The sequence below is a fragment of the Equus przewalskii genome, chromosome 2 (assembly GCF_037783145.1).
Source record: "Equus przewalskii isolate Varuska chromosome 2, EquPr2, whole genome shotgun sequence".
Lineage (NCBI taxonomy): Eukaryota > Metazoa > Chordata > Mammalia > Perissodactyla > Equidae > Equus > Equus przewalskii.
In genome coordinates this window covers 20550123-20570160 of record NC_091832.1, presented here as the reverse complement: position 1 = coordinate 20570160, position 20038 = coordinate 20550123, and the positions used below count along the sequence as shown (strand labels likewise).

Below are 20038 nucleotides of genomic sequence, written 5' to 3'. Positions count from 1 at the left end.
AGCTTTTACGCTTCCATCACTCACAGCCACCGACCTCAGTGCCTCCGTGTGTGTGGGCACCCACGCCCACGTGCACCTGCTGCGACTCAGGTCCATACCTGCTGGCAGGTGGCCTAAACTCTAATTCCACATGATCCGCCTTGCTGGGAGCCCCCACCTCCAACATGCAGTGGCAACCTCAGTCCCCTGGGGGGGACAGAGCTCACACTTGGGCAGAAGTGGCCTCCACTGCACTCTGAACACTAGGCTGGTCTCGAAGACAAAGGCAGGACATCAGCCAAAAGTTGAACATCAGCTACACAGACAGCCACGAGGCTTGAAGAGGAGGGGAGATCAGACTGCATGTCACCCCACTTGCATCTAGGAGTCTAGAAATCATTTCAGTAGCTTTTGGAGGATTTCCCTAATGGAACTGTGCCTCTGATACCCGCCATTCTTCACTCCTTCAGTGAGAAATCTTCCTACCCATGTTGCTTCCTTCCGTCTCGGTCTGTGTATGTGCACAGCCTCAGAAGAACATGGCACGTTCATAAAGCGTCATACACAAAAGCGCACACACGTGTGTGTATGACATGAGCATGGATGTGGGCATGTGCTATGAAATTACATTGGATCAAGAAACACAGTGGTTAAAGTCTGTGGTTGGTGACAGTAAATTGGCAAATATCTTCATTTGAATCGGTTCTCTGGGAATTGCAAAAAAATGTCATTTTCCCTTCAAACAGGACACTGTGCCTAGAGCAAAGATTCACCAGCCATGAGTCCCTGAAGAGTTTCGCCCCCAATTGGCCAGTCTCCCCGTGCCGGTGCCTGTACAATCTCGGCAAAGCTTTGTGACAAATGACCTCTCCCCACAACAGAAGGGCAGACAGACCCTGGACCCCTGCCTCCTGATTGTCCCTCTCTGCTCCTGCTGTGAGCCAGGACGTACGTGTGCATTTGAGCACACATACGTGAGCATACTCACACACATACTCACCCACACCAGTTCCTCATGGCTTCTCCCCCACGACATGCACTGACCTGCGCTGCACGTCTGTCTGGTTCTGGCCTCCCTCCTGCTCTCCGCTGCACGCACGAGCCCACACACATGTGCACGTACGCTCCCACGCAGACCCCTTGATGACATGGCTTCTCCCTTTACACGTATTTGGCAATGCTGCAGACTTCGTCCTGTCCTCTACCCTCTGTCATCCAGTGCACAAATGCACACACACACACACACACATGCATACACACTGGTGCATGCGTGTATACACAGTATACTCACCAGAACCCCATTATGACATGGCTTCTCCTGTTTTTACATGGATGGGGCCCTGCTGCTCGTCTCCCTCACACATCCCCAATTCACACACGTGCGTGCACACACACACACACATCAGAACCCAAAGGATTCCTCAATTATGGCATGCCCTGGACTGTGTTACATGTCCCAATTTGTCCCTCACCCCTAGCTCCCAAAGCTCACGCATATGAAGATACACATACACGTGACACACACACACACACACACACACAGAGGATCACAACAGCATGGCTTTTCCTATCATGACACGCGTTGGCTCTGCAGCCCGTCCCGCCCTCTTCTCCCTCTGCCAGCGCACAGCCTGCCTGAGCTACCGTGATTCTGGGGACCAGCTGGTTTGGTCCTGCAGCTCACAGCCCGGAGGAGGAGTGGTGTTTCTCACGTGAGCCCACTGTGCTCTCCTGCTTGGGGAGTCCCTGGGGGAGCTAGAGATGACCTTCCACCCCAGCTGAGAAGGTCGTTGAGATGTAAATGCAGCTCTTCCCCACCCAGGCTCCCCAAGCAGAAACAGGAGAGAAGTGGGAGAGGGGTAGCTGGTGTCTCCCGGGTCCCTGTGCAGAATCTCCAGCCTACCTCCCCTGCTCAAAGACTGCCCTCTGCCCTTGGCCATGGGAAGCCCTGCTGGCCACATTGCATTCTCTTTAAGGACACTTTGTTCCTAACCCTTCCTGTCTCATGTTTTCCCAGAATCTTAAAGTCACAGACTTCTAGAGCATCCATCACAGCTGGCTGGAACCCCCAGATCATCGGGTCCACCCCTCACCAGTGCCCCGTCTGCTTCTACTCTGCTGCACCCCGAAGCCCCACAAGGTCCCAGCTGCTCTGGACAAGAGACCGGGGGCCATAATGGCCTTGTGTCTCTATGTGGGGTCTTTGGTTAATTCTCCAGGAGACAGCTTCTCCCGGCCCACCCTTGGGGCCTTTACCAGCTAGGATACCTTGCCTCTGAAAACTTTCCTTTTCTGGGGAGCATCTTTAGGTTTGGCAAGTGCAGAGGCTAGGAGTTCTTTAGGGCCTGTCTGGCTTTCACCATCTACCCCAGAGTTGGCCTGTGCAGTAGGACACGGCCCCTCGTTGGAGGAGGGGGATAGCTTCCACTTGCATCTAAGCCACTCTTCTCAGTCCAAGACGACAGAAGCAGGTCAAGGTCAACTGGCCAAGAATGGAGAGTTGTTGATGAGTAGACGGCAGACAGCCCAAGCTCCCTAATACCACAAGGGTTTAGAAAACAGCTTGGGGACCAGCAAAGTAAGATCCAACGGCTCGAAGGCCTGCGGGATTTCCATGGAATCCACTGTTCCTCTGGGCTTCAAATCAGCTGAGTCTCTGGGTATCCTTTGGAGAGATTCAGGGGGTCCTCTCTCCTCTGGCCAGAAAGTGGAGAAGAATTTGCTCTGACCACTCCCCGACTTTCTACTCCTACAGACCTCCCGAGGACTGGGAGCCACTAGGACACTGTCCATAAGAATTCAAAATGGCGGTCTCTGTGCGTTCTCTCTCCCAGATCCCAAACTCTTCTTCTCCCCTGTGGGGCTCTCTGCTTTCAACTTGGCCAAAATAGGGGCTGCCATGGGTGGTGCCAAGTCCAGGAGACCAGGACCAGGTGGGCAGCCCCCGGGGGATGAAGTTTTCCTTCTGCCCAGGCACGTGGGGTGGCCACTCCCCATCTTCAGCTCCCATTGGCAGCCTAACTATACATCCTTATGGAGCCCAGCGTTTGTGTCTCTGGTCTCACAGTCAAGCCCCAGGAGGCCTGGGCTCACGGGGAGGGAGTGGCACTATAAGAGCTGTTTCTCATTTCTTTGGCCTCTGCAGGGCCGTGGTGGAAATTTCTGACTGTAGAGGAGAGATGAGGGGCAGGTGAGTTTGGCCTGAGAGAGGCGTGTGCTTCCTTTGGCCTTGGCTGTCTCGGCTGGCGGCTTAGAAACCCATAGAAGAAACGAGAGGAGAGGGAAGCCCAAGTGGTCGGCCGGGGGGCCTGCTGGTTTCCTGGGAGGTGAGGGCAGAGGGCTCCTGACCCAAGGGGCAGGCAGCAGCTCCGGTCCCTAAGCCCAGCGTGGGGACAGGGGACGTTCCTTCCAGTCTCTGCCCCACCCTCAGGCCTGCGGTCCCCAGCCCACCTGCGCCTAGGGGAAGACGGGCGCCAACGATGTGCTGCAGGCCATGCTGTCCTTGCCCGGAAGCCGGCGATCATTGAACGTGTGCATGTTGATGACGGCGTCAGTCTTGACCATCACGGGAGGCTGCGGCTTGTGCTTGACCCGACGCTGGCAGGTGAGGGAGAAACGGATCTCGTCCGCGACGGTGCTGCAGAAGGAGCGCTGGGGTGGGAGCGGGAGGGAAAGGGTACAGCGGTGAGGTCTGGCCTTGCAATTCCGGCAGACTCCTCCCCTTCCTCCCACGCCTGTGCCCGGGCCACCCGGCCTCTCTCACGCCTCCAGCCCCTCTGCCCCACTGCACGGTGAGTAGTCTGTGTAGCAGCCCACAAAACATCACCTTCTTGTTGGGAGACTCAGGCAGGTAGTGGGGGTGGTATCCTCATATCCCCATTCTATAGATGAGCAAACTGAGGTTCTGATTGGCACATCCATTAAAGTTTGAGGAATTGACCTGATTTTTCTCCACTAGATTCTGAGGGCAGGAACCAGCCAGTTTCATCCCCATGAGCCCAGGCCCCAGCGTCAGGCCCAGCTCAGAGTCAGGGCTCAAGAAACATTCGATGAATGTACGGACAGCCCTTCTCCTGGGGGGATTTCCAGTAGCGGGACAATCCCGAGCTTCCACTCAGGAGAGGACAGCACGTGTGTTTCAAGGTGGGCAACAGGGAGGCAGGTCCATGCAGGGCTGTTGGGGGTCAGTGGCCTCCTCTGGCCTGGGTCCCTGTGGGTATTCAAGTGGGACAGCGACAGCGCAGCAGTGACCACAGGTATCTGTGGCTCCTAGGAGACCAACTGCCAGAGGTCGTCCTGCAGCTTGTGTGCAAGGCAGTGGGGGCTGCTGATGCCCCCGCTTGCCCAGGGAGGCCAGGGCGTCAGCACCCAGACACACCGGATGCAGGCTGTATGGGACAGGGGGACGGGGACCGGGCTTTGAATGACCAGCTGTGCGACCTCTCCAAGCTTCCTCTTTCTCACCCACTAAACGTAGACTACCGCCCCTCCTCCCCTCCCTTTCTTCATCCTGAAAATATTTACTGAGACCCTTCTATGTGCCAGGCACTGTTCCAGGTGTTAGGCACACAGCAGTGAAAAAGAGGGGTCAGGTCCCAGCCCTCAGGGAGCTCACGGTCTAATGATGGCATAGAAACACATAACAAACACGGGAACAAGTAAATAATTTCAGAGAATGACAACTATTATAAAGAGAATAAAGCAGTGAAATGGGGTAGAGAGGGACTGGCAGTGGGGACAGATGGGGAAGGCTACCTGAGGAGTGTCATTTGAGCTAAAATCTGAATGACCAGAAGGTGCCAAGAATATGGCACTCCGGGGGAAGAGCATTGCAGATGAATGGAACAGCATGTGCAAAGGCCCTGGGGCTGAAAAGTGCTTGGTGTGTTAAGGACTAAAAAGGTAGCCAGTGTGTATGGAGGTGGGAAGGAGAAACCAGAGAGGTGCACAGGGACCAGAGCCTGTAAGCTTTTTGGTGGAATTTGGAGCTCATTCCAATTGCAACGGGAATTCCTAAAGAATTTGGTGGTTCTTTTTTACTGTATCACATTTTTTTTAGCCATTCCTTATTATTGGATATTTAGATTTTTTCTTTTTTTACGTGATAATGAACACGTCAACGAACATCCTTGTAAATAAAACTGCACATGTCCTTGGCCACTTCCATAGAGTGCATTTCTAAAAGTAGAAATTGACTGGTCAAAATGTATGGCCACTCTTAAAGACTGATCATACTGCAAAGTTGCCCTTCCAGAAACGTCCCCACTTGGACCTCCCCAGCAATACTGGAATGTGTCCCTTTCCTCACACTAAGAGTGACCTTTCGCCCTCCTCGTGGCTGACTCAGGTGTACTGGTTATAAAGGACCCCATCTCATTTGTGATGGATGTAAACGCTGCCTGTTTTCAATGGTCCCCTCTACGTACGGCTTAACTGCCATCCCCTCCACAGTGGCCCTGTGCCCCTTCGAACGTCTATGCAAGAGGCACCTCCCCTCCAGCCTAGCAGCCCACGAATCAGCTGCACATTTAAATCACCCCACACACTTTCTTAAGACGTCAACGCCAGGCTCCACCACAGACCAATTAACACAGAGGCTCCGGGAGTGAGGCCAGGGCATTAGCACTCAAAAAACTCTTTCCCTGCCATTCTAATTTGCTCCCAGTGCCCAGAACCATGGCCTGAGCACACCTGCATTAATCAGACAGGTTGAGCCTCATTCTGCTGTGTGCACGCTTGGGCGGGACCTCGGAATGCTTTCTTTTTCAAACCTTTGATTATGGAAATTTCTAAATACATGCAGAAGTAGAGAGAATAGTATAATGAACCCCTATGTAACCATTACCCAGCTTCAACAGTTACCCTGGAGGGTGTTATGCAGGGGAATGACACGGTGTGAATTAAGCTTTAAACAGGGCACCGGCTGCACATGGAGAGGAGAGGGGAGAGAGAGTGGAGGCAGGAAGGCCAGACTGGAGCCCGTTGCACGGTCCAGCTGGGATGATGGCACTTGGCAATGTGATGGGAACATGCTCAGGGTCAGTGCAGGGGTGCGGCCGGCAGGGCTTCCTGGTGGATCGGAGGCAGGGTGGGCTATGGTGAGGATGGGACCAGACCCCACCGTGTGTGCCTGGCACCTAGGAGGGGCGAAACCAGCGCAAACCCCGTTCCTCCGTCTCCTTCCCTTTCCGCGCAGGCCCCAGGCTTGGGACTTACCTGCTCCCGCTCTGCTGTCTTCCGCAGCTTGTACACAAACTCGCCCACGGCCACCAGCACAGACAGGACCAGCCCAGCGGCCAGGACGATGAAGATGCCCCCGATCTTCTGGATCCCCAGGGCGCTGGCTTCTTTGTTCTCCTCCTCGGGACAGCCGCTGCCCCGCCACCACTTCTCCTTCATGATGTGCAGCTTGTCCTCCTCCTGCAGCTGCAGGATGGCGATGGTGATCTTGTCCCGGTACGGGGAGCCTGAGCAGGGGAGAGGGCACTCTGGCTGTCAGCGACGTTCAGTCCCCCCTGTGTGCCCCTCACAACACCCAGCTCGGTGCCAGCCACCGTCACTAGACCTCTCAGTAAGCTCATGGAAAGGCCCCTCTTTAAATCTATACGTGGGATCTGGGTCGGAGGAAGGGTCCTGATTTGGGTGGGGAGTCTTGCCTATGAATCCCTGTCTTCACAGGCCGCTGGAAGGCCCCGTGTATCCGGGCTGCATCAGCAGTGGTGAGGTCAAGGAGGGGAGGTACGACCTTTGAACGGACCCCCTCTGTGTTTGCTCTAGTTCTCGTGGGGTACGTGGCTGAGGAAATGGTACCTTTCTAGGCTCAATGGGATCAGTTGGGAGAGGGAGCAAGAGACTGTGCGCGGGAGTGGATGTGGGGGCCCCGCCCCTCCTCCGGCTCCGCCCCCCACCGCCCTCCCGCCCGCAGCCCCTCGCTCACCCATGGGCGTGCCAATGCCGTAGCCCTTGGAGTCGATGAGGCCGCCGATCTGGGTGAGGTTACAGTTCCTCTGGGTGACGTACTCGATGGTGGTGGACTCCATGAGCAGCGCGTAGTCCGCCGTCAGCGTCCGCTGGATGCCTTCCTCGTTGTTCTTCACCAGCGCCGAGGGCTTGCTGCTCATGAAGGCCCACATCTTCTCGAAGGTGGAGATCTTGGATTTCTGGGCCACGAGGGGAGGGGTGACATACACACAGTTACTGAGCACAGCAGGGACCAAGCACTGCTCACCCCCGTCTACAGGATCGGGTCATTGAACTCCGCCTACAGTCCGCAGAGGGAAGGAGCGCCGCCCATCGCTCAGAGGTGGCCACTGAGGCCCTGGGAGGGTGGTTCCCAAAGCATACAGTTGGTGAGCGGTAGAGCTGAGATTCAGACACAGGCCCACCTGCCTGGGGACGCTTGGCGCTTTGCTATGGCACAAGTGGTTTTCAGACTGAATTTTTAAAAGTCAATTTTCTTTCTTTAACGTTTATTAAATAATTACACGTGTAGGCCCTGTTCTAAGTGCCCTACCTGCATTCTCTTGTTGATTCTTCACAGCAGCCATAGGAAGCAGGCACGGTAGCCCCATTTTCCAGATGGGGAAACTGAGGCATGGGTAAGTTACTTACTGAAGGTCACTCAGATAGTGAGCGGCAAAGCCAGGCCTCAAACCAGGCCATCTAGTTCCAGACTCCATGCTCCTAACCACTCGGCTGCACTGCCTCCCAGAAACCACAGCGGGAGTAGAGAGGGAGAGGTGAATGCCGATGAGGGCAAAGCTTGGTGGGTTCTGGGAACCCCCTTCCCACTTCAACCGCAGCAGTCCCTTCTGGGGGACGATTTTGTCTGAGGTGAGGGTGTCTGTTCTGCTTCATTCCAGTGAACGAAAAGCAGAGTGAGAATTGCAGAGCAGGGAGTGAAGTGGGGGCAGTCAGAGCAGGTGGTCTGCAGGCCCTTTATCTCCTTGCCATGGCTGTCCCCAGTGCGTCCTGGGCTGGGCGCTGCTGCAGGAGCAGAACAAGCATCCCTAAGATCAGGCCCGGGGAGGAGGCTGCTGTGCTTGCCCCGCCTGGCTGGGGAGACTCAGAGAAGGGGCTGATGCTGGGAAGGGGGCTGGGACTGAATGTTCCCTGCTGCCCGAAGAGACCGGGCAGACCAGGGTGCATGGCATTCGTGAGATTTCTTGGGACCTTAGTGCCTGCCAGCTGCTGGCTCCCAGCAGGATCAGTCCTGCCCCCGCTGATCCCAAGGAAGCAGGTGGCTCTGCAGGCCCCATGGGGCCTGGCTGTGCCTGTCTGTGATGTCAGCCTGTCTGACTGGCACCCGGCCCAGCCCCGGTGTGTGTGATGGAATGGGTGTGCTGGAACAGGCTGGTGCGGGGCCGGGGGATGGGTAGGCAATGGGGAAAAAGCTGTGCCTGCCAGCAGTGGTCGGGGGCTGGGAGGAAGATGTACCTACTGCTCCCTCCAGGGGCTTCCCAGCTCTGGTAAGGGCTGTCCCCTCTAAAAATGGCTCCTGGAGACCCAAGCACGTCCAAGGGAGGAGGGAGCCCCGAAGCAGCAGGCAGGACCCCACTTGGAATTCCATTTGAGCCTAGAGGCCGTGGAGTGTCAGCTCTGCCTCCTTTGGGCACAGAGCCTGGGGGCACCTTCACAGACAAGCAGCCACTCCCCCACCTACAAATTTATCTGCCCCAAAGTGGGAGGCCTGTCAAGGCTCAGATGCCTGGAGCCCTCGGTGGGTTCCATGAGAGCAGCAAGCTGGCTGCTCCCAGCTCCCGCTGGTCCTCAGCCTGTCCTGCTCTCAGCTATTCTGCTCTCCAGCTACTCCACCTCCACAGCTACTCCCTCATCTCTGCACCTCTTGCCTCCAAACCTTCTGTGCTCTCCAGCTAGCCATCCTCCCAGCTCTCTTCCCACCTCAGCTCCTCCTGCAGCCCCAGATGCCCTCTCCCACTAGCTACTCTGGCCCTTGAAAACATTCCTGATTTCCAGTTCTTCTGACTCCCCAGACATTTCTTATTTTCTAGATAATTTCTGATCTCTGGACTCTTCCTGCTCCAGCTTCTTTTATGTCTGGGGTCTTTTCTCACTCTGCTACTTTTCCTGTCCAGATTCTCTGTGGTAGGAAGCTTCTAGCTGGCTCTAATGATCCTCGTCCCTTGATTCACAGCCCTGTGTAATGCCCTCCCCTGGAGTATGCGCTGGACCTAGTGATTTGCTTGTAACTCCCCCAGGAGTGATGGGGTGTCACTCCTGAGATCAGGTTGCAGGAAGCTGACTTCTATCCCGCTTGCCCTCTCTCTGGCTCTCCTTGCCGCTCTGATGGAAGCCGGCTGCCATGCTGTGGGGCACCCCCTGGAGAGGCCCACATGGCGAGGAGCAGAGGGCAGCCTCCAGCCAACAGTGAGCAGAGAACTGACGCCCTCAGCCCAACGGCCCACGAGGAACTGAATGCTGCCAACAACCAGGTGAACGAGCTGGGAAGCAGGGCCCTGGGGTGACTGCAGCGTTAGTCGCCACCTTGATTGCCGCCTGAGACCCTGCACGGAGGACCCAGTTCAGCTGTGCGGCTTCCTGACCCGCAGGCTATGAGATCAGAATGCTGTTGCTTTTAAGACACTAAGTTTTGGGTGATTTGCTCTGCAGCAACAGATGACTTGCACACCCTCTTCCACACACACACAAGCTACGTCTCTTCCCAACAGAGTTGTTTCTTCAGATAATCAATTCCAACTCTTCCTCTATCAGATGACCCAAGTTCCATCAGCCCGGCTTGCCAGGCACGCACGCTCCTCAGGTTCTCTGCCTTCCTGGTTGTTGTAACTGAAGACTGTTCTCCCGCCAGTGGCCCCAGGACCTCAGCTCCTTTTCCATCCCAAACTCTCCTGCTTTCCAAATTCTCCTTCTTCTGCCAGAGGTGGGATCCAGGGGTTGATGAGGCCGTCAGTGTTCCCTTCCATCTCCTAATGCATCCATGCATCCATCCTCTCATTCATCACATTCGTGTTCGCACCCACACACGATCTACAAACTAATTCATTCAACTAACTATCCAACTATCCAGCTGGCTGTTTACCTATTTATCCATCCATGCATCCATCCATCATCTTATGCATCTGTCCATCACTCAGTCATCCATCCACCTCTCCATGTCGCCCATCTTACCCACTTACTCTCCCACACCACCCGGCAGCCATCAGTGACTTGACAATGAACCACTAACGGAAGGAACCCTGCCCCACGCCTTCTGTCTCAGAATGGGATGAGAACTTCTCTTTCTTCAAACTCCCCCCTGCCTCCTCTTCCCAACACCCATTCCTCCTATACATAGGCCTGCCTGACATCACAACACATGCTCTTTCCAGTAATACTCCACAGTAAAAGGAGACAGAAGTTTCCGTTGGGGGCTGAGGGGGTGGTGTTGAGGCTGGTGGGCTTTGAGGAAAGACACATGAAAGCTTGCAGCTGGTAAAGGAACAGAATGAGGAAGATGGGACAGGACACCAGAGAGCTCGAGCCAGTGCCAATAGGGCGTGATGCTGGCTGTGACACTGATTTCCAGAGGTGCTGCCCTCCCAGCTCCAGGGTCAACGCATTCACTACCTCCCTCACCTTTAGGCAGATGGGTCTGAAATCTGCTTCCCTAGAAAGGCCACCCACTGTGTTTGTCCTGTATCTCAGGATCCCCATTTTCAGCCACATCCACTCATGGTTTCTGATTCCCCTTTGGTTCTGTCCTTGAGTGATTCTGTGATTCCGGGCACATCCCTGCAAAGCTTCCCTCTGGCATTTCTGAGGAAGGGAGGTATTCAGCCAGGGCCCCTCCTGGAATCTCAGGCCTCTTGCCCATCTCCCTGGGCCTGATCACCAGAGGCCTGAGTTCCTGTCACTGGCCTGGGCTATAGTCACCACCCCAGGGAGTGGGGTCCCACATCCCTATGGCTCCAACGTCATCCTGCCTGACCCAGCTCCAGTGGGAACCTTAACAAGCATTACTCCAGGGCCAGTCACCCAAATCAATTAATGGAATCGTTTGGAACAGCCAATACAGGGCGACATGCCAGGATAGAGAGGCTTTTTTTATCAGTAAAATTGGCAAGAAAGTAAGTTTCAGGCTCACGACTTTCAATTCCAGCCTCCTCAAAGAAGTAAATTGATTTTCCCCAGCTGAAGATACTTAATCTTGAGAATTTAACATTTCTGTACAAGAAAATGTATATAGGTATATATATAAATATATATCAATTCCAAAGGGAGATGAATCCCCCGGAACGTGTGCGGGGGAGGCAGCGGCGATGTGATTCTATGTGAGACCTTGGGTATTTTCCGCGGTGGAAAGGAGACCTTTCCCCAAATTAATTGGCTTTCTTATCCCTGGGTGTGGAGTCTTTGGCCTTATCAGATCCATGTACTCGAGTAGTTAATCATGTCTCTTGGGTTATTTCCATGGGACCAGGAAGCTCCCCGAGTCCCCTGCCTCTGCCCGCCCGCTGTTGCAATGTACCTGGCCAGGACAGACTCACTGACCCCCTCGCCCAGCGGCAGCCCCCACTGTCTGCATGTGCCCCTGAGGCTTGTCCGCGCAGGGCTGCAAGCTAGCCCTGCAGGGGGGGAGTAGGGAGGTGAGGGCTGCAGGCTGACTCTGCAGGGGGGGAGTAGGGAGGTGAGGGCTGCAGGCTGACCCTGCAGTGGGGGAGTAGGGAGGTGAGGGCTGCAGGCTGGCCCTGAATGGGGGAGTCGAGAGGTGAAGGTTGCAGGCTGGCCCTGCAGGGTGGAGTCAAGAGGTGAGGGATGCAGGCTGGCCCTGCAGGGGGGAGTTGGGAAGTGAGGGCTGCAGGCTAGGGGTGGAGGTGGTGGGGGGGTCAGCTCCACTGCATGGACTCTGGTGTCACAGCAACCTGGGTTCAAATGCCAGCTCCTTTTGTGACCACAGGCAAGTGACGTCACATCTCTGAGCCTGACTTTTCACATCTGTAAAATGGGGGTTTGCTTGGCACAGAGCTGGTTCCTTGGAAGCACTCAACAAGTGGCTGGCATCGTTATTTCTCTTTAAGACTCCTTAGTTCTCTTTAAGTCTCAGTTTTCTCACCTAGAAATTGGGGCTAATAAGTTCTAGAGTGCAGCGTTTCTATAGACATTAAATGACATGAAATTTCTAGAGTGCAGAGTTTCTCTAGAAATTAAATGACATGATACTCAGTGGTAGCAAACGCCATTGCCGACAGGGGCCAGACAAGGTGCTGTAGTTAAGTAGAGAATGCTGAGTGGAATTCTGACCAATTGGAGAGAACTGTCGCCTCTTGGTTCCTGGCAATCGCTGCTCTGCAGGAGAGCCGGCTCTGTGAGGCTCTATCTACCACATTTTCAAGAAGCTGGAAATGTGATTTTTTTTTAATGCAAAGATCTTCCAATTTTAAAATGCTGGCAATGAATTAAAAAAAATATAGGCAATGTGTGGCCCCCAAAATCATCTCTGTGGGCTGAACAGGCCTGTGGATCACCTGAAACCTGTGTGTCACCTGAAACCTGTGTGTCACCGGTTTGAACAATAAACAATAAAGATAGTTAACATTTCTTGCATATCTCCTCTGTGTCAGGTTTGGTTCTAAGCTGTTTACATAAATTATCCCATTTAATCATCTCAATAAGCCCTAGGAGGTGGGTACTATTATCATACCCATTTCATGGATGAGAAAACTAAGGCACAGAGAGGTCCTCAGTAATTGAGTAGTTTCAATAACTTCCCGTCATCACTGGCCCACTCCTGCACCTGTTGCTGCTCCTCTGCCTGCCCGTTCTGGGTTTCTTCTCTTCGGAGGGCCTCTGGGCTCCTCCTGAAATGCTCAGCTCTGTGGAGAGGCAGACAGCCATCCTGTGATGGAGTCACCAGTGTCCTCCACAAAGCCCAGAGGCTCAATCCGCAGGGACCTGGCAGGAAGGGAGTTCTCCAGGTGCCCACTGGCTGGTCCCTTTCCAGCGTGCTCCACTTGAGTCCTTTGCCTCAGGAGGGGACTACGGGGCAAAAGGAGAAGACGATCCAGCCTGTCTCCCTGTCTTCTGGGTCAGCCAAGTGGCGGGCATCCAGGGGAGAAGGCCTTCGACTCAAGTGCTGCTGTGTGCCTGGCCCCGGGCTACCCCCTGGACACACCGTAGATCATTGAATCCTCTTGTTAATTACTGCACGGTGGGAATCAGTATCTGTGTCAGACAGGGGAGCGAACTGAGGCTCAGAGAAGTGAAGTGACTTTCCCAAGGTCAGCCAGCAAAGACAACACCCAAGACTCAAGTCCTGGTCTGTCTGACTTTAAGGCTGACGTGACTTGGCTGTGCCAGGCTGCACCACGCTGAATCCTGCCTGGTCACCACATTTTGTGCAGCCCTGCTGTGAGGCAGGCCTAAGGCTCTATCAGAGAGGCCAGCAGACGGAGCAGGAGGAACTGGAAGCAGGGCTCAAGGAGCACCCTGCTGAGTCCTCCAGCTAAGGGAAGAGTCTGCTGAGCAGCTGGAAGCCCGGCAGTGGACCGGAAGGCCTCTCCAGGCACCGTCGGGGCTCAGTTGCTAGGACAGGCCAAGGCTGTGCAAGGGGGAGGGCTGGACAATGCCAGGGACCCGGGGAGCCTGCAATGCTTGGCCCCAGCTCCCGTTGCTTTCCTAATCGCTGTCCCTCACACACAGTCCCTCCCACGTGGGATGTGCCTCCCCGACCGCAACACCAAAGAGGGCGAAATCCTTGGAGAAGCTGTCTTCTGACATGCTCTCCCTTCAAAGCTGCCCAGCCCTCCCTGGGAAGAGCACGCTTTCTCGACGTCCTCCTTTACATTTTGCCCACATATTTTTACAGCCAAACAGTGCCTTCAAAGGCCTCCTTTTTCATCTCCTAATTAATTTTTATCTTCCGAGACGGAGGGAGGACAACACAGGGGCTGCTGTTGGGGATGTCTGCTGCTCCCTGACAACTCTTCAAATGAATTTTCCCTTGGAGTGGCGAGGCTGCCTCTAGCCACGCGTCTCCCGGGCTGTGGGGTGGGGGCGAGGGAGCTGGGGACCCCTCGAGAGCCCCGTGTCCCGCTTCCTGCTGTTGTCTTCCGACAGGAATGGCTTCTCTCCCTCGAGTTCTGTTCTCTGCCAGGAGGGCTTTTTAAGAAGGTTTGCAGCTTAACTAGGAACACATGCCAATGGCAGAAATGGAGTCCATCTGCCCTGCACCCTGGGACATTCAGGGGGCTACCTGCTCGACTCCTGTCGTCAATACGATCTCTTGCATTTGCCCCACTTGGTTCCTGCCATCTTTTAATTCCGTCCTGTAATTCAACAATGGCATCCACTCCACATGTGTTATTTGAGCAACCATGACGTGCCAGGGCTGTTCTGGGGGATAAGGCTCAACTGACAGTGGCTTTGCTCTTCCTCAGCTGACTCGTGGACTGCGGCTGCTCCTCAGAGAAGTGATGTGGACACAGCAACAAAGAGCACAGGCTCCAGAGCCAGACTGCTTGGGTTCAAACCCCAGCTCTGCATTTCCCAGGAAGTATTAAGGCAGCTTCCTGCCCGAGCCTTACTTTCATCATGTGTAAAACCGAGATGATAAGAACAGTTTCCATGTGGATGATATGCATCAATACAGGGGAAGTGCTTGGAACGGCGCCTAGCACATAGTAAGAGCTCAATAAATGTCACTGTTATTGTTGACTTTGCCAATGTCTCCTAGACATCTGACGGCTAGGTCTGGAGCTGATTCCTGTTCAGCCCTAGTGCCAGCCTTGCCATACACACTCACAGGCAGGGAAGAGGACCACCCCTCCAGAAGAAGACCCTGGAGGGGGCGTGAGAGACAGCACTGCGTGTGCAGACAGAATATCTGACCTCATACCCTGGCTCCATCATTGATCTGCTGTGTGATCATGGGCAAATCACTCAGCCCCTCTGGGCTTCTGTTTCTCCAGGTTAAACTCAGGTTTCCTTCCAGCTCTAACTTGAATGTGGCAATAAGGAGGCTACCCCCTGGCCCAGGGGGAGGTCTGACTATGGAGGGCAGGGGGTGGTGGGGTGAGAGGAAGCAAGTTTGTCCGGGGACCTTCTGGAGGGGTGGTTGTACTTCTCACTCATCACTGAGGTGGGGTTAATGTATCCACATTCAGGCTCCTCTCTGCCTACATCCCAGTCCGCCTGCTGCTGCCAATAAGAGGCAGCCCGCGCAAGAAGAGCCTCCCGTGAACTAAAGCAGGAGACAACGTGGCCAGACATCAAGAGGAATTAACTGGCGACCAGGAGAGCAAGGCAGCGGAGTTGGTTCCACAGGGGGGTGTGGAGTTGCTGTTTCTGGCTGAAGGCCCTTGAGCCCCAGCATCCCAGCTGGGTGGCAGCATCTGCATCCCTCCCCTGCCCTCTTCACCGCGCCATTTGCAGGGAAGGTGGGTGAGGGCGGAGCAGGCCGCGGGAGGTGCTGCTTGATGCCGAGGACAGCAGCTCGGTGGGGAGCTGGGACTAGGCTCTTGGAAGGCAATCTGAGCATCTTAGCATGGAGGGAGGCAAGGGCATCCAATCAGCAGCGATGAGCCTGCACCGGGCTTATTTATGCCGCTTCCCTTTGATCGGGAGCCCTGCTTAGAGACGGGCTCATGTGTAATGCATGAGAGATGCTCTGGCACAGTCAAAGGGCTGGGCCGCAGCCTGGGGGTAGGCACAGGCAGGCGTGCACACACACACGCACATGCACACACATGCATGGGCCATTACACACACATGTAGACATACCTATGTGCAGAAGCCATCACACACACACACGGCCTACTACACACACACAGGCCCGTGCCCCCACACTCACACTAATCTAAGTACAGCCATGGGGATGTTTAAGCAGAAGGACATGCATATACTCTCCACGCATGTGCACAGGTAGACACTCTGGTACACACTTGTATACACTCATAGGCACATTATCCGCATGCCCAGATCACAGAGATGCACGCATATATGCTCACCAGTACACATACACACATGTGCAGACACTCATGTCCAAGCACAGACACCCATGCACCCACCCAGGCAGACCCTTGTGCACGTGTGCACACGTGCATACACGAGTGCACATTTACAGATATTATATACTGTACATGTGCACATACTCATGTACTGCTCACACTCACGAACACATACATGGAGAGCTCCTACCATGCCCCTGACAATGCCTTTCTCTTCCCCTCACTCTAAATGCAGGGCAGTGACCTCTCAGGAAGGCCGTGTTAGCTGCTTCTCAGTGGCAGCAGCAACATGTAGGGGGAGCCCTTTCCTTCTCTCTTCTCTCTTCCCTAAGCAGCTGGTTCCACGCTGAAGGACGGATGCAGAGAGGCCAGGTGGGGGAGAGTGCTGGTGGGCTCCAGGGCCCAGGAGGGACAAGGCTTTCCCAGCCAATCCCTTCCTTCTCCAGGCCCCATGGGAGGCTCAATCCATCACCTAGCGGCTTAGCCTGGAAGGAGGCAAGGGCCAGGGATGGGGAACCAGGGCCCAGAGGAAAGGGAGCAACCCGGGCTTCCAGACTCACTGAGTGCCATTGACTAATAAACAGATAAAGGAATGTTTGTGCGTCCAGCCACGCTTTTCCTTCCCTCTTCTCCAGCCTCGGCTCTCCATCTATCCTCCTCTGATGACTTAAGGAAAGACAGCACATTCATGTGCTTGTCTCAGATACAGAAGCTTCTAGGATCTGTGCTGGGGCCCAGGTGGCCGCCTCACCACAGCTCCCCAGAGTCACCTGGTCCCTAGCAGGGAGGGGCTGAGCCCTGGGGTTTTCCAGCCTGTTGGCTCTGTGTGGTTAGACGAGGACAGTGGAAGGTGGAGGAGGGTCGGCTCGTGGTGCTGTCGTGGGAGGGAGAGGGTCTCACCTTGAAGAAGGTCATGGTGGCCCCGTCCTTGACAGCCCCGTACTCGATTTTGGTTTGCTTGGCCAGGTCATCGGCAGAGTCGATGGGCGATTCCATGCGTTCCACGGTCAGAAAGGCGGCCAGGTTGGCCGTGTAGGAGGAGATGATGATGAGTGTGAAGAACCACCAGATGCCACCAATGATGCGTGTGGACAGAGCTTTGGGCATCAGCTCAGACCCTGGGAGAAGGGAGGAGACAGGTGGTCCCCGACAATGTCCAGAGCCCAGGCTGCTTGTGCCCTCTGGGTCATGGACTCCATCGACAACCTAGTAACAGTGGCAACCCTTTCCCTAGACCAGGGGTTCTCAAAGTGTGGTTCCTGGAGCACCGTCAGCATCACCTCGGAACTTGTTAGAAAGACACATTCTCACGCCCCACCCCAGGACCTACTGAATCTGTAACTTCAGGGGTGGGGCCCAGCAATCTGGGTTTGATAAGCCCTCCAGGGAATTCCGAGGCAGGCTACAATTTAAGAACCACTGCACAAGAACACACACACACGCACAACACAGGCTTGTCACACCCTCTGATACCTACCCATGGACCACCCGTGTGGTCCCAGGTTCAGAACCCCTGGGAGTCAGAAGCCCTGGGTTCTTGAGTGAATCCAGCTCCTAACTCTGTGTGATCTTGCTCCAGACACTTGCCCTCTCTAGGACTCTGCAAAGCGTGGAGAATCGTCTTTCCTCTGTCCCAGCCTCACACAAATACCGTGATGCTTCAATGATATAATTCGAGGGAAATTGTGTTGGAAATACAAACGGTCTACAAATACAAGATTGCCATGTGGTTCTTTGCAGGAGGAGAAAAATCAACATTTTTTTGAAGCTCTTTGCCGAAACAGAGCACTCTTCCTCCCCGACCTTGGGTGTCGAGCACAATTTAGATGAAACCTTCTAACTGAAGTAATTAACTAGGCGGCTTTCAAGAGACTTAAATAGCAAGTGACTCCTGAACTTTCCAGAATATTTGGACCTGCAATCTGAAAAGCATCTTCTTTGATATGGATGATTTTTTTTTCTCAAAGAAATCACTCAAGGGAGAGTTTTTCAAATACATAACTATTTTTCTCCCTCCTAATCAAAACCTCGTGGGGAATACATCAGGGGCCAGTGCTTTGAAAGGCAGCAGGAGGTGGCAGACGAGATGCTATTACTGCATTGAGGGGCTTCCAGGTCCTTCCCAACTGTCACCGAACAAAGACGATGGATAAAGAAGCAAGGCGAGGCTTCAGGACACTCGTTAATAGCAGAGACAGAATGAGGCACTTCTCTTGTCCCTCCCCAGCTGCTGGAGACCACTGAGGCTCCCGGGCTTCCCCTCCCAGCCAGCCACCCCTGGCCTCCTCTCCCTGGGCCTCCCCCAGATTGCTCCAAGCTAGGGCTAGAGCCGACCCCTAAAAGGAGAAGGACTTAATTTGGTTGTTCTCTTGGTGAGCTCTGCCCGATTCTGCTGGGCCCCTAACCAGACCCAGGCCTGGGTCCCTGCCCTGGCCTCTCTTGTGGCTGGGAGATTGCTCAGGTGGAGGCAGATTATCCTTCCTCCTCCTCCTTCCTTCAAGAGCCCGGCACAGAGCGTGGCATGACCTGGGCACTCAGGACCCATGGGACAATATCATGCATTCTTTCATTCATTCGGCATTTGCTGGAGGATGTCTACTGAGGACCAGGGTTGGTCCCAAGGCTGGGCCTTGAGGATACACAAAGATGAGTAAGGGACAAGGAAATTTTCTTTGCTCCTGGATCCCCTTCTCTCCCCTGCCTTTTTGTCACCTACTGTCCCTCAGTGGGACCCTAACAGAGGCAGAGACTTTGGCTCCACCCATTCCCTCAGATAAGAGGCTCTGGACAAGTGACGAAATGGCAGAAGCAATAAGCACGTGGCTCCTGGCCAGCAGGGCTGGGGTGGGGGCTCTTCCTGGGGGAGCTTCCCTGGCTGGGGGCCTCCCCCTGTGCCAGCCCTCCAGCCCATGGTGTCTCTGCACCAGGCTCCTTGCAGCCAGAGCAGATGCTCTGCTTTCTGAGATATTCCAGCAGCTGTACATCTTTCTGAAGGGTGGGCCACCAGCCTGGGGTCAGGTGCAGGCACGGGCCCTCCCTCAAGAACACAGTGTCCTTCTGTGTATCCCTCTCTGACGCACTCAGGCCGAAGCTCCCACCTCAGAGGCGACCCTTCCTGCTCCCAGGCTCCCGGGAGGCAGGTGGTCACCAAGAACTGTCCCTGCCACCTCTTGAATTCTCTTAGTCCGTCATCTCTGCCCTTCACCCACATGGCCACCTTCCCGGTTCAGGTCTCCTCATCTCATTCCTGAGATGGCCTCCCACTCAGCCTCTTGACTCCAGTCTCCCCCAATCCACAGCCCAGATTCTATGCTCAGCCAGAATCTATGGTGGGAGGCCTTCGGTAAGTTTGGCCCCGGCAAGCAGGAGGCTCTGTGTCCACTGCAGCTGGAGCAGGAGGGACTGAGGATGAGCCCTGCACACCACGGATGGGGGTGGCTTATCTGCTTCGGCCTCAAACCCTGAGCTGGTGCAGCACCAGTAGTGGTGGAGGATGGGGACCCGGGGCAAAGCCGCGCACCTGGGTACCCAGGTGTCTCCAGCCTTCTGATGGCTCAGCAGGTCTGAGAATGCCCTGGAAGGTGGGATGGTTCTGCTGACTCCATGGAGGCTGAGGGGCTCCCTGGGTTTAGGAGGCCCCCCCGGGGACAGGGCACATACCTTGCTGCATCAGAGACCCCATTCCGAACCAGAAGCTGTTCAGCAGAGTGAAGTTGTTTTCTACCACCTCGGAGCCAGGGTTGCAGGGGTGAGCATCGTACCACTCGTAAGGGCTGAACCTGCAGCAGGAAGAGGGGTGAGCGGCAGTGAGGCTGGGCTGCGGAGGGACGAGAGAGAAGGGGTGTCCGCACCGTAGGAGACGGCAGTTTAGCCAATGTCGCTTTCATATCGCTTCCCCCTTGTTCTGCCCGGGAGCGGGGAGTGGAAACTCAGGGCCAGTTTGCTTCTTGTTCTTGATTGTTAGTGCCCTTTTTTGGTTGTAAGAGTAATTCAGCAGCATCTCCTAAAATTAAAAGTGCACACGCCCTTCAACCCAGCAATTCTGTGACTCATGATCCATCCCAGGAAAACCACTCGTACGTGAGCATAAGAGA

General features: G+C 54.9%; 1 protein-coding gene across 2 annotated transcripts in view; it reads right to left on the bottom strand.

Moving 5' to 3' along the window:
- Window positions 1–562: 562 nt before the first annotated feature.
- Window positions 563–20038, bottom strand: part of GRIK3 (glutamate ionotropic receptor kainate type subunit 3) — a 215776-nt gene continuing 196300 nt past the window's right edge. For both annotated transcript variants that reach the window (XM_070594328.1, XM_070594317.1), the window contains exons 12-16: window positions 19605–19723; window positions 16845–17062; window positions 6917–7139; window positions 6196–6446; window positions 563–3630 (exon numbers count right to left, since the gene is read on the bottom strand). In XM_070594328.1, the coding sequence (XP_070450429.1) occupies window positions 3436–3630; window positions 6196–6446; window positions 6917–7139; window positions 16845–17062; window positions 19605–19723 (1006 nt within the window). In that variant the 3' untranslated portion in view covers window positions 563–3435. The remainder of the gene's footprint in view (window positions 3631–6195; window positions 6447–6916; window positions 7140–16844; window positions 17063–19604; window positions 19724–20038) is intronic.